The sequence below is a fragment of the Loxodonta africana genome, chromosome 13 (genome assembly GCF_030014295.1).
Source record: "Loxodonta africana isolate mLoxAfr1 chromosome 13, mLoxAfr1.hap2, whole genome shotgun sequence".
Lineage (NCBI taxonomy): Eukaryota > Metazoa > Chordata > Mammalia > Proboscidea > Elephantidae > Loxodonta > Loxodonta africana.
Genome location: NC_087354.1, coordinates 30,227,539 through 30,242,137, shown reverse-complemented (window position 1 = coordinate 30,242,137; position 14,599 = coordinate 30,227,539). Strand labels below are relative to the sequence as shown.

At 46.9% G+C, this 14,599-nt stretch overlaps 1 protein-coding gene across 2 annotated transcripts in view; it reads left to right on the top strand.

Moving 5' to 3' along the window:
- The window catches only part of AP3S2 (adaptor related protein complex 3 subunit sigma 2), a 55,411-nt gene extending 41,149 nt beyond the window's left edge, over positions 1–14,262 (top strand). The window contains exons 4-5 of one of the 2 annotated variants that reach the window (XM_010593827.3): positions 4,290–4,397; positions 6,272–14,262. In XM_010593827.3, coding sequence (XP_010592129.1) covers positions 4,290–4,397; positions 6,272–6,400 — 237 coding nt within the window. In that variant the 3' untranslated portion in view covers positions 6,401–14,262. The remainder of the gene's footprint in view (positions 1–4,289; positions 4,398–6,271) is intronic. The other variant, XM_003413888.4, reaches the window with a different exon arrangement.
- Positions 14,263–14,599: the final 337 nt, after the last annotated feature.

The following is a 14,599-nucleotide window of genomic DNA, read 5'->3' as shown; positions in this document are numbered from 1 at the left end:
TTTTTTTTTTTAATTTTACAAAATTTATTACAGTTTTATCTGCCCCATGGCAGCAGCTTTGCAGTGTGTGGTATTAAGTCTGCCATTTGGTTTTTCTGTTTGTGTCCTAATTTTTTCTTGTATCTTTGTATAGATTCTGTGCTGATTTCATTTTTTTAACTCATCTTTGAATAGGTGAGTTTTCCAAGGACCAGCTATTTGCAGAATACTTGTTTGGGGGAGATGCCTGGCCTGTGTTCCCAGCTGGCTGCAATTGTCATGATTTAGGGTTCTCTGTGAGCTCACGTTTTTTTTGTGTGTGTGTGTGAGCTCGCTTAGTCTTTATATCTACCCAGACAATGAAGCTAGGCATCTGTGAGAGTTTCTTCAGTGCAAAGGTTGTCTGCACATGGAAACCAACTATATGATGCAAATATAGCTTATTCGTGTGCTTCTTCCATTAGCCCCAACCCCAGGTCCAGGAAAGTGCCTGCCTTCCAAAAACAAGGAACTTGTTTGGCATTAGAGGGTGTGTCCTCCACCTATAAAACCAAACCCATTGCCATCAAGTTGATTCCGACTCATAGCAACCCTGTAGGACAGAGTAGAACTGCCCCATAGGGTTTCCAAAGAGTGCCTGGTGGATTCCAACTGCCAATCTTTTGGTTAGCGGCTGTAGCTCTTAACCACTACACCACCAGGGTTTCTTCCTTCACCTATAGGAAGTATATTTTTGCAGTTCTTTCTGGTATCTGCAGCTCCTGTATCCTCTCTGTGTAGCATTCTTTCTCCTTTTCCTTCTGTGAAGGAAAAGAGTCCTTCCTTGAGCCCCCTGCCTTTTTTCCCCTATATTTTATTTATTTTATTGCTGTTGAGAATATACACAGCAAAACATACACCAATTCAACAGTTTCTACATGTACAATTTAATGACATTGATTACATTCTTCCAGTTGTGCAGCCATTCCCACCCGCCTTTTCTGAGTTGTTCCTCCATCATTAACATAAACTCACTGCCCCCTGAGGTTCCCGTCTCATCTTTCAAATTGCTGTTGTCAGTTTGATCCCATATAGATAGTTCTTAAAAGAGCACAATGCCCAAGGTAGACCTTTTTTTACTAGTTAAGCTAAATGATTGTTTCAGTTTTAAGATGACATCAGGGGATATTTTTGTCTTAAGGTTTAAAGATTATCTCAGACAATAGTTTCAGGGCTCCAGAAAGTCTAGAGTCCATGAGAATTTGAAATTCTGTTCAGCATTTTCCTTCTTTTGATCAGGATTCTTCTGTGCAATCTTTGATTAAAATGTTTAGTAATGGTAGCCAGACATTATCCAGTTCTTCTGGCCTCATGGCAGAGGAGGCAGTTGTTTATTGAGGCAACTAGCCATGCGTTCCATATTCCCCCTCCTATTCCTGACTCTCCTTCCTCTGTTGCTCCAGGTGAATATCAATGGTTGTGCCTTGGATGGCACTTGCAAGCTTTTAAGATCCCAGGCACTACACAACGAACTAGAAGGTAGAACAGAAGCACTAAACTTGCTCTTAGGCCAATTAACTGGGATGTCCCATGAAGCTATAACCCTAAACCTCCAAACCAAGGAACCAAATCCCCTGAAGTGTTTGATTGTACATAAGCAACCTCAGCAGCTACTCTTTTGTTGTTGCTATAAATTTATGTCACACAGCATTTGCCAATTCAACTTACTACAGGGAGCTGCTACTTTTGATAGCTCCTCCACCTGTTTGGGTGTCTGGCATTTTGGTTATTTTCTAGATTTGTCAAAAAATGGAACTTAATTTCTGTTTTTCGTTTTTGCATTTGGAACACATTTTGACTAGTATTTGAAAATGCTGACTTAATGCACAGCTTTCAAATCAGAAATCTTAACTGACTTTTTCTACTAGGCAACGACTGGTCCTCATGATACCATGTGTTAGGCCTTCTACTACACCACCTTCTCCATCTGCTTAATCCCTAAAGCCCAAGGAGTATGCTTCTTTTTTACGAAAAACCTTTTATTCATTCACCTGCCTACTCTGCACTGGAATTGTTCTGGGCCTTGGGGATAAAGCATGAAATAATACAAGATCTTTGACACATCAAAGGCAGGTCTTAAAATGATTCCATGTGGATGGGGGCAAGGGATGAATGGGGTGGAAACCAGTTTGGGATTCTGAAGAAGCGTGGTGGAAAGGGGAGAGCATGAGCTCTGGAATAAGACAGACCTAGACCCAGCACATGTGACGTGAGGATGGCTTATTGATTTTTCCATGCGTCAGTTGCCTCATATATAAAATGAAGCTTATATTACCTACCTCACACGGATGTTGTAAAGTTAAAGTAACTAACATAAAGTACTTGGCACGCAGTAAACACTCAACAGTACTACTTTTCCCCATGAAGAAAGTGTTGATTAAACAAAAGAAGTACTCGTATGGAGACCCATTTCTTGATGGGGAAATATAAACAATGGAGTTCTTCAGGGAACAGTTACAAGACCAGCCTTGTTTAACATTTCATAAATTTATCTAAATGTGAGGCTTATACCATTAAATCTTCATTCACATATGGCCAAGGAAATAATTTATATTATATGAAATTCAGGACACCTTGTGAGCATGTGTATGTAGGCAGAAAAGTGGTAAGTAAAGCCCAGTGTAGACACACATGAGGGAATGCCCCGCTTTGTTTCACTCCCACGCCCCAAGGTCAGCAGAGATACCCCAGTTACATCTGCCGGTACATTTCCTCCCTTTGCTGTGGGCAAAATGTGGAGAACTGATGTGCCACAGACCTTCATGTCAGAAATGCCTACGCACCTACACATAGACATGTCTTTCTTCTTGGCTTTTCATTGACTACAGAGTAGATTGACCTTCTAATCCTCCACTGTTTGGAGGCTAGTCTCTAGACTAGTAGTTCTCAACTGGGGACAATTTTGCCCCTACCCTCCAGGGCAAAAACATTTTTGGTTGTCACAGCTAGAAGGGTAGTACTGCAATCAAGTGGGTAGAGGCCAGGGATGCCACCATAATGCACAAGACAGTCCCAACAACACAGAATTATCTGGCTCAAAATGTCAGTAGTGCCCAGGTTGAGAAACCCTGCTCTAGACGCAAACTACCTTCTCAGACTAATATTTAGCCTCTCTCTTGCACAATCCTGCTGTTCCAGCCAGAACAAGTGTTCCTCATACCTGTCCATGCACCAGCTGAATTGCTTCTTCCAGTGTCTTCCGCCTGAAGTCCTTTCCCTCTTTTCTCTGATGTCAGACCCTAGCTTCAGTCTTCCCACTGCCTCTGAGAAGCCGTCTCTGGTTTCTGCAGCCAGCGCTCTCTCTCTCCTCTGACCTCTTAGAAAACGATTTCACCAGTTTGGCTCTTAGTTAACAATACAAGGTGGTACTTGCTATCTCCCTAACTTGACTATAAACACCTTGAAAGCCATGTTGATATGATTTGATTTGAAAGATGACATACCACCCAATGGGCACCTCTGCCTTGACTCACCCCGGGCTTTCCGTAGCAGCTTTCCTGCCCCGTAGGAGAGAGTAGTTGAATAAGCTTTACGCTGTCACAGCAGTTGAGTGCACTGGGGTTCAGCTTTGTTTAGAGAACTGCTGGCTAGCTGGAACCTGAGTGCTGGTTGTGACGCTCATGCTTAGACGAGTACTTATTCTAAGCTGGTTCTAATCTAAGCTGTAGATAGGGGATGAGAACGGGTGCAGAGGAATAGGCTCTGTTTCACCCGATCGCTTCCCTCCAGCAAGTGCAGGCTAGAGAATCTGGCTTGCAGAGCCTGGGAGACATTGCCGTTCAGCTTCTTATACAGGGCTTGTTCTGTCATAGCTGGACTGACTTAGTGGCAATCAGTGTTGATAATGACCATATGAGTAATGAAAACCATCAGTTACTTATTTGGAACCCAGTGTGTGCCAGGTACCAGGCTAGGTGCTTCACACACGTTACCTCCCTCAGCCCTCGCCACAATCCAGGAAGGAAGCTTGAAGCACTAACAAATGGTAGAGATGGGATTTAAACACCGTCTGTCTGACTTCCAAGCCTGTGGTCTCTGCTACCACCTCACTTCCTTAAGTGTCACCAGGCACGTCTACCACTGCTGATGAGAGAGATTCATTGTGATATGCCCAAGATGTTGGGGAAATGCCGTGTGGTCTCATTCAAGGTGGTGAATCAGGACATGATGTGCCTGACTGCTGCTGCAGGAAAACCGCGAGGTTTCCTTCTAGGCTGCACCCTAACCGTCACTGAGTGCTCTGACTCTTCTCATTTTTGTTTCCCCTCCAGGTGCACTATATCCTTCAGGAGGTGGTGATGGGTGGGATGGTGCTGGAAACAAACATGAATGAAATTGTGGCCCAGATTGAAGCTCAAAACAGGCTGGAGAAGTCTGAGGTGAGTAACCCCCTGGACTCCTGCCCTGGCTGGTGAGAGAAAGACCTGGGCAGAGGGAGGGGGTATACATGTGTTGGTCTGTGTTGCTCTGGAAACTTGGGAGCCGTTTCATACTCATCTTCTTTCTTCTTTGAATTCATCAAAACTGATTGATTTGAAGGTCAGTTCTAAAATTAAACAGGTAGAAATGAGGTTTGGAAACTCTTCCTTTCAGGCTGAAAGTGTGAATGGGAAAGCTAGATGGCAGAGGAAGGCAAACAGTTTCTGGCTTGGGGGGTTAGGGCCCATATTTGTGGTTTATAATTCCGTTTTTCAAAGCCACATGTTCCCTGAAGGGGCCCAGAATTCCCTTCTCCAGTTCCAGTGTGGTTTCCTAGTTGTGTGCTCTGTGAGTCTGATCTCCTAGCAGCCATTTCTCATGGTATCTTTCAGATCCAAGAGTTGCCAGTTTCCTCCTTTCCAGTTAGCCTTATAAAAAGCTACATTAGAGTCTGGGCTGAAGTTTTTAAATAACTACCCTAGTCCACCCCCATATGGCACTGGGCTTGATACAGATGTTCACAGTAGATTCCATCCTACCCCTGTGACGTCTTGCCATCTTCTTCCTCAGTCTTAGCAGGGAGTAGAGATTATAGGCACTCACCTCCACGCATGGCAGAAATACCAGAACGCATTACCTCTTTAATTATCTGAATGTCATAAAGAGCTTCACTGCTTTGTGTAACGGAACTCGATCTTACAAAACCGCAGATTCTTTCTGTGAGAACTGGCAGTCCTGCTGAAGAAGCTTTTCCAGACCACAGTTATTGTGGCAGCTATAGTTCTTGTAGAAATGCGGGCTGGGAAGCCTCCAGGAATAATAAGTGAGTCAGAGGCAAGGGATTTGGAAACCAGAAGACATAGAGACTTGCTGGGCGAGGATGAAGCTGAAGTCGGTATCCTGAAAGTAGGCAGTGAGGAAGATAATGATTTTGAGAGTCTGTGTCAACATCTCCCTTTCTCTGCACACACTGGGCATGACCCTGGAGGGTGAGGGTTGACCGTAGTCATCTGTTTTCTCTGTGTTCCGTCACCAGTCTTTGTATCACTTTCCACCACCCCACCTCCCACGTGTCATCACCTCCCATCTTGTTGCCACATGACATTTCCAAAGCCAGTTCTTTTCCATTTCACATGATGAGCTGGTCAACAGTTGCCCTAGAGCTATGACATTCCTCTTCCTTTTGAGAATTTTTCTGTGGCTTTGTACTTGTCTATAAGTCTTCCGTTTCTTGAGAAAAGCGTTTTTTTGTTTTGTTTTGCTCTGATTTGTTTCATCACCTGAAAAGTGCCCTGATATTTATATGATGCGGATACTTCAGCAGACATTTGTTGAGCACTTATCATGTGCTGGGCACTGTTAGATGCCGGGGCTGTAAGACTACATAGGACACAGCGTACACCCTTGGGGAGCAGATAGTCTTGAAGGAGTGCAGAGTTTGAATCCCTGTACCAGCCCTGGGGGCACAGTGGCTAACCGAAACGTTGGCGGTTTGAACACACCGGCTGTTCTGCGGGAGAAAGATGTGGCAGTCTGCTTCTGTAAAGATTACAGCCTTGGGAACCCTGTGGGGCAATTCTGTTGTCCTACAAGGTTGCTATGAGTCAAAGTCAACCTGACGGCAACAGGTTTACCACGGTCCCCATTTAACCTAAAGGCAGCTTTGTCTTTACCTTTACTGCTTTGTCTGCGTGCCTTTGAGGAATAAGGAGGAAAAATCAAAACTTGATTGCATGTGCTCAGTTTGGACTTTTTCTAGGCCACTTTCCCCTGCTTTTCTCAAAGCAGATGACACTGAGAATTTGTCTCATACCCACCTCTCATTTCTCCCCAGGGTGGCCTCTCAGCAGCACCTGCCCGGGCTGTGTCTGCTGTGAAAAACATCAACCTGCCTGAGATTCCTCGGAACATCAACATTGGTGATCTCAACATCAAAGTCCCCAACCTGTCCCCGTTTGTCTGAGGATCGAGGCTTGGACTGAATTGGAATCCTGAAAACAAGCAAAGCCAAGCAAGTCCTGAAAGAAAACCCATTCTGAGCCTTAGAAGAATCAAACCACAGGACCCTGGCCCTTTCTACCTTTCTGTTTGGGGAGGCCATTTGGCATGGAGTGGGGAAAGGTCGAGTGTCTGTTCTCACTATGTAGCTGTGCCCTTCTCTAATGCCTGTGACCACTGCAGGTGGGAGGAGAAGCTGCAACTTCCTCATGGGCAATGACAGTGCCCAGGCCACCTGTACCCCTTACCTCCTGTGTGGAGCTGCTTCCACCGATTGGTGACTCTTGAGCAGGCCCATTTGTTTCTGAGAACCCCACCACGTAGATATCACACATTCTCTGATTAGAGTCTCACCGTTAGCATCACAGAGCTTCTGAGGTCATGTAGGCTTTTCTTTTGCTGGCCAGATGCCATAGGTAGAAAAGGGCTGATCCTTTAGATTTGGGGGTATGGTACATGGCAGGCAAGAGCTGGGTGTTATGATGAGAACCAGAGTCACCTGCTGGTTTACTAGGGTTGTTATACCCAGAATCCTTTTGTATAGCCAAGCTTTCTGGTTACCACCTCCTGCAGAATGTGTTCCCCCCACTGGCTTAGTCCCAGCTGTGCTTTCACAGGTGTCCAAATCATGGACCTGGGCATGCCCACCACATTTTGCTCATAGGGAGAGCAGCCACCTAGACACACACGCATACGACCTTCTCTCTCAGCACAGCCAGAAGTTCCTCCTTCAAAAGCAAGAGGCCCTATGTCTGCTGTAGAGGTAAAGCTGACAACATGTGGAACATCTCAGATTATGACTCTTTCCAGGTTTAAAATACATTCTTCTCATGGGGAGCTAAAGGTTCAGTTCCTCTACTATGAACAGTGAATCTCCATCATACAGGAAACCCACTGCCCACTCCTGAGTGGCTTCTGGAATATGAGAGCCAGAGCTGGTGTCAGCCATCCTGGGCCTGACAGGGAAGCTCAGGGCCTGGGAAGCCTGCTGGCTGAGACCGGTAGCAGCACTGCGTCTTTTCCCCAGTGTGCAAAGGGTCCCTCCCTGAGCTCTGCTTGTGGACATGCCCTGCTCCTCTCAGGTGACATTCTTCCAGAGCATTGGAAACCTGTAAATGTTTACATGTGATAAAAGGTCTTTCTTCCTGTGGTTAATTTAGATCTAAAAATTACTTCTCAGAACAGGGCCTCTTGCTTCCACACTGCTTCCTGTGCCAGGTCTCAGGTATGATGTTGAGTTGCCTTGAAATTAGGGGGCGGACTGCACCTTCACACTAAAGCTTCCTGGCCTGGGGGCCCCTTGTGCCAGCTGCCTAGGACCCAGACTCTTCCTCGGCCTCCTCAAGCTGCCACAGAGCAGGTCTGAGATGGTACCCAACGAGACTGACCGTGGGCGGGGGGCACATCTTTTTCCATTTTTGAGAAGTGTGTCCTGTGATTCGTGCTGGTTTCTCCTGCAGACTCTTGACCTCAATCTTGCAGAACCTCTCTAATAAGTTTAGTGATAGGCAGTGTTGCTCAGAGGTAAGCCTCTTGTGTCAGAGGAACGAAATGTAGGTGAAGAGATCTGATGTAAAAGGCCCCGATCTCACTCTTAAGGATTTACTTCAACACTTTTACGTCCCTCTCACATTTGCTGAAAGTGAAATGGGAACAAAGGAAGGAAACCAGTGTTTATTTTGCATTTACTGTGTAGTGGCATGAGCAAGTCTTTGCATGCATTTTATCTTGTTTAATTCTTAAAACAGATACTACTGTCCCCATTTTGCAAATGAAGAAAGATTTGGGGCTGTTTGCCTCACTGACTCCAAAGTCCATTTTTTTCCCACTGTTCAGGATTGCCTCTCCCAATTTATCATCCTCTTTTTTATAGATAAGGAAACTGAGTCTCAAAGACGTTAAGTAGCTTCTTGCAAGCAGAATAAAACAGGCTTGGTTTTGAAGGTGGCTGGTGACAACCAGCATCATAGAGTGGTAAAAGCTGGGGAAATATTCTACGTCCCTCTGTCTAACTGATGAGGAAACCAAAGCCAGCGTGCTAAGTGTTGTGTGAAGAGCCACAAAGCTGTAACCAATTGATTTTTCCTGAGTTCATTAGCTTTGTGGCTTAGTGCATTGCTACAGAGCAGCTATATGTTGTCCTGGCTTTCCTGGGGTAGTCTTAATTTCAGATGTTTAGCCTGCCAGAGACTGTAGGTTCCAGAAACCATTGCTGGCCCTGTAGATTCCAGCAGTGGGTATCCAGACAGCACCCCTCACATGCCTTTTAAAATGGCATAAAACTTTAGCCTAGTTTTTTTATGTGGAAAACTCAATCGCTTCGAATGGACCACAATAATTGATCGTTAACCCCTTAAGTTGCCAGCTGATCCACCTAGCTTTCTTGCCTGCTATCAGCAAAGCCATAAACATCTTTGTTTTTAATGGATTAAGAAGAAATCTTCATCAGCCTTTTAGGGAGAAGGTGCAGGTTTTGCTGCTGAGAGGTGTGAGTGATGAAAATGGGCTGGGTTTGAATTTCCTTTCGGAGTCCTTAGCCCTGGGTGGTTTGCACTGAGGATTTCCTGAGGTGGGATAGAATACTGGGTTCTCAGTGCTCACTGCCTATAGTGAAAATCTAAAATTCATTCATTATGCAATTTCAAAGTGCCTGTTGAGGGCCAACCTCAGCTCTAGGCACACAAGATTGAGAGAAGGAAACGAAGCCCTGCCTCCTACACTGTCTCTGCTGAGGACCTCTAGCAGAGTGCTCAGACTACTGGGATATGGTGGTCTGGCTGGCAGCCTAAATTTGTCGAGTCTGGTGTCAGTGACTTGGTGGTATATGGAATATTTAAAGGGCAATAACCATTTTCCACCCCCAGCCGACCACATTATGCCCGGCTGGGCCAGCCCCCAAACAGCCCACCTTCCCTGGCCATAGCCCTGTGGTCCTCACATTGAGGATTAGGTCAGGATGTTCCAGCTCCCAGAGTCCTTTCAAGCACCTATTTATGCAGGCCTTTGCCATGTATAGAGCCAGCCCTCCCTCCCCAACAGTATGGAGCCACCCTAGCAAAGCCCTCTCTGGCCCCAGATTCACTAGGAAAGAAACCAGGGGAGCATGGCTGAAGCCAAGCTGCTGGCTAAACTCAACTTGTGGACCATCTGCCCATGGCTTTCCAACAGGATGCAGCAGTGAGTGGTCCCTGAAGATCTAGATCAGGAGTGAGGCCTAAGGCCAAGCTCAGCACTAGCCAAGATGGAGAGTCTTGTAAGAATGAGACAGATGTAGAGGGGTTTGTGGGCTTAGCAGACGTGTTGATTTTCCACATCCCAAGTCCTCTGCCCTACCACCAAGAGAGCGCCTGTCTCATTGTGGTCACTGTTAGCCTGGTGTCCACACACACTTGGACAGCAATGTGTGGCGGATGCTTACAGAAGGTGGTTAGTGGCTGTCCTCAAGGTTGGGAACACTGAGGGTTCTGCATTTCCGTGGTTCTGGCAGAGGTTGGGAGACTGGAAAGCAGGCCTGTTTGGGGAAGTAGTTCATGTAAATCACCAATCCCTTCCAGAAGACTGTTTAAATTCTTTCCTATTAATGTTTTAAATAGGAAATACATTTATGTAGCTCAAAATCCAAGATTAACAAAAGGCTTTTTAGCAGAGGACTCCCACCCTGTTCCCCCAGCCTCTGAGTTCCCATTCTTGGTAGCAACCAGTGTTTCCAGTTTAAAGAAATTAAAAATAAAGTCTTCTGATTTTTATTCCCAAGACTGAGAGTGTATCTCCCTGGATATGGTAATTGTGGTGGTAGATGTGTTCTATTTGGCCTTGGTGGTTGACCTCATAGCCCGCAGTAATCATGCCATCCTCTTTGGGGAAGAGGGGCTTATAAATGAGGCCTCCCAGACCATCCCATACAAAACAGCAACCCTCACCCTAGCACCACATGTCTGCCTTCTCTGCCTTACCTTTTCCATAGCTGTCTGACATACTGTATATGTATTTGTTTAAATTATTGACTGTTTCCCCCTCCTAGGATATAAGCTACTTGAGGGCAAGGAATTTCTCGTTCAGTGCTGTATCCCCAGCTGCTATGAACAGTGCCAGACACAAATAGCTCGATAAATCACTGTTGAATGAGTGAGTGAGTGAGACAAGCAGTAATTCCTGTTTACAGTAAGTTTTATAGCTTATGCTTTCCAGGGCCCTGTGCTCAGCCCTTTGGAAGGGGTATTTGAACCAGGGTAATGGCACTGGCAGCAGGAAGTGGGGAGGAACCAGGTAGTGACCTGTGAAGGGTGACCGATGGACCCTCAGAAGCTGGAGAGCTGGTGGTGGTAGAATTTGAGAGAGGAGGAGTTTGGTTGTAGACATGGTAGGCTGGAGTTGCCTGGGAGTATCTGGAGGCAGATGTCCACAGCCAGCTGGGAGCCCATGAGTGGGCCAGAGAGGAGATGATGGTTTAGGCTGTGAGGACAAGCGGTATGGCCAAGGGATAAGAGGAGAGAGTTGAGGACAGAGCCTGTGGGCAGGGGAAGGAAGAGGAGAGCCTGGACAGTGGAGTGACTGAGTCAAGGGAGGACTTTGAGTAGATTTTAGGGAGGACTATGAAGAGATAACCTCTTCCTTGGGCTTGCAGCTGCCCCAGCCAAGGCTCCCAAGTGAACCAGTGAAGTTAGAGAACTTTGAAGAGCTGGTTGTGACCCAGTGATGGAGGCAGGGTCCGAAGTGCAAGGTGGTTGTGTAAGAACGTGGGTTACAATTCCAACTGTGCAACCGAAACTTTGTAAAAGGAGTTAACCTCACTGGCTAAGTTTCCTCATCCATGAAAAGTGGTAGCAATAGTTGTCACCTCATGGGTTAGTGTGAGGATTAACTAAGTCATTGATGTAGACCACAAAGGGCTCAGTCAACACTGGCTGCTGTTGTCATTAGTATTTTTGCAGAGGGAGTGGGAGTTGAGGAAGTAGGTGCAGTAAGTCAGGAGAAGTTTCTTGGTGATGGGAAGGAGAGAGACGGCAGTACCTGGTGCTCAAGTCCTTGCAGAAGAGAGAGGGGGCAGTAGAAACAAAGCTGTAGGGCAAGTGGTGGGGTCTGCAGCAAGCGAAGCATAAGATGAGGGTTTGAAGACATGGAAGAGCAGATTTGTGATTGGTAGAAGCAGAGACAGAGGGGAGGGGAGACTGAAACTTCCTGTCCCAGGAGTAGGTAGGACCCCAGCTGGCACAGTGGGAGCAGTTGGTGTTTGGTGAGGACTGGGGTGAGGGTCTCCGGACTCTGACTAGCCAGACCTAGATGAGAATTGAGGGCCCTTTAGGGAGCCTGCACTTCCCATGAAAAAGGGGATCTTTGGCCTTTTCAAGAGCAAACTTTACATTTTTGCTCAGCTCCGACATCAGTTTGATCTCCTGGGAACAGGGGTGACCACCCCCCTCCTAGGACTAGGCCACAACTTGGAGAGGGGCAAGCTGGAGGCTGGCCTCTGCATTGCTGGGAATGCATCCCCCTCTGCAAAGCTATGAGATCAAGAGGTACAGGTAAAATTTTCAAAAGCTGGGGTCTGTGGACCCCCCAGACTGAGGTGATATTCAAAATATTTTACAACTGGCATGGCAGTGGCTGCAACGGTGGGCTCAAGAATAACGACAACTGTGAGGATGGTGCAGGACCGGGCACTGTGTTGTTCTGTTGTGCACAGGGTCTCTATGAGTTGGAACGGACTCAACACCTAACAACACATGGCTCAGGCACTGATCGGTCAGAGTGGACGTGCCAGATGGGGGTTGGAGGGTGTTACTGCTACATGTCATCTCTGCCACCGGGACTGCTGCTCTGTTATCCAAGGCAACAGAGGGGAGAACCCAGAGGCTGCCACATCTGGGGTTTGCTGCAGTTGAATTCTCTGATGGTAAGGTTAGTGAGTCAGCTCAGGGGCTGCGCTGGGAGGGACAAGGTACCTTCTCACCATCTCTGGACTCTCACAAGCTTCCAGTGAAACTGGAGGCCAAGAGATGGACAAAAGCCCAGGGCACTTCCTACTGCAAAAGATCACAGCCTTTTCTCTGGCAACCTGGGAGTAACGGTTTTCTCCAGCCTCGGGGTCCTGAGCACTTGGCACTGGACACCCTTTCTTTGATCCCTCTCCAGCCCTCGGAGTGGCTCCCAAGCTGGCTGCAGGCCACATACATCTTGCCTGGGTCTTGCCTTGGTCTCCCTGGCTTGAGTAGCTGCAGGCTACTCACCCTGGAAAGTAATCCTTTCTTGCTAGGGAAGTGCTTATCTAACGGAGGCGAGCTTGGATTTGGACTGTCAACTGCTAACCCAGCTTTTCCTGAACTTTTTCATATGGCTGGACCCACTCCCTCTCGAAGAGGCAACTCCCGCTCAAAAGCTGGACTCCACCCTTTGGGGGAACTTTCTGCTGAGATTCCTACCCCTGAGTTTCCGACCCTCTTTTTGCCTCCTCTTCACCAGTTGGGTCCTGCCCCAGGCCCAGGAATTGTCAACCAACCCATCAGCTGTTTAAAATGCACTGTGATAGTAAGGAGTTGGAAGGAAATCCCTCCGTCCAAACTCCGTGCCAAACAGGCAAGGTACAGCAACACTGCCTGGCAGCCTCAGGTGGACCCTCCTGGCCATGGAGGTCGAAGCCAGTGAAAACCCTATGAGTAACAATGGTCCAATCTGGTTGTGGATGGGGTTGCCATGAGTCAGGAGCTGACTCGATGGCCACTAACAACAAAGGGATGTGGAGAAGTTCTCACAGGCTCAAAGGGAAGGTGGAAAGCCCAGAACACAGGAGAAAAAAAAAAACCAACTGGAATACAGCTGTCACCCTACAGCAGTGGACCCTCAGGGCCATGGGCCCTACTGACCTTCCCTGAAGAGACAAACTCCTAGGGTGCGCCTCTAATTACAGAGCTCAGGTCACAGGGCAGTGCCTCGCAGCTGGGAGGCAGGGACAGGAAATCCAGCGAACCTGGCCCTACGATCACACCATGGGGGCTTGCCCCCAGTGAGGAGGAGATTGGGGGCAGCTGTCCATGACATCGCACGTGGAGGGTGGTCCTGAGGGTTAAGAGTCCAGAGCTCCGTGCACAGCTGGTGGGAAATCTGGAAAATTGTATGGTGGTATCCACTAGAGTTAACTTCTGCCTTCTCGATGACGAAGCGATGCCAAAAGAGTGTGTGTGTCCACCAACAGACGTGGGCAAAAACGTTCACAGCAGCACTATATGTAATCACCCAAAACTGGGAACTACCAGAATGCCCATCAACCACGGAATGCATAAATAGGTAAAAGGAATCCTAGCCTGAGAAGCATCAAACTACAATTACACTCAACAGCTTGGATAAATCTCACACGTGAAATGTTGAGCATAAGAGATCAGGCACAAAAGACCTATACAGTTTCATTTATTTGAACTTCGAAAACGGGCATAATGCATCTTGTATGGTAGTAGAAGTCAGGATTGCAGGTACCCGCCGAGAAGGTTCTAGACAGAGGGGCACAAAGCGGGGACCTCTGGGGTGCTGGTCACTTGTGTGGTCACTTTGTGAAGCTTCATTGAGTTTTTCACTTATGATTTTGTATTTTCTCTAGGCAAGTTATACGTCAATTTAAAAAAATAACATATGGGTCTGAAAAATAATTAGTCCGTATGGAGTACTTGGGTTAGTGTATGGCACTTAGGATGGGCAAAGTAAACATGAGTTTGGAGTACCTGGGTCCTGTAAGGAAACCTTGGTGGTGCAGTGGTTAAAAGCTACAGCTACTAACCAAAAGGTCAGCAGTTTGAATCCACCAGGTGCTCCTTGGAAGCCATATGGGGCAGGTCTACTCTGTCTTTTAGGAAAAAAAAAAAAAAAAATTTTTTTTTTTTTTTATGAGTCGGAATCGACTCAACAGCAACGGGTTTTTACAGGTTCGGGTGGTGCAAGCTGGTAAGCACTCAGCTACTAACTGAAAGGTTGGCAGTTCAAGTCTACCCAAAGGCACCTTGGAAGAAAGACTTGGAGATCTACTTCCAAAAAATCAGCCATTTAAAACCACAGGCACCGGCTGAGACTATTGCCATAAGATACTCTTTGAACTTGGAACTGAAGCTATTTCTGGAGGTCACCTTTCAGCCAATCAATTGGCTTATAAAATAAACAATATCACCCACGAGTAATGTGC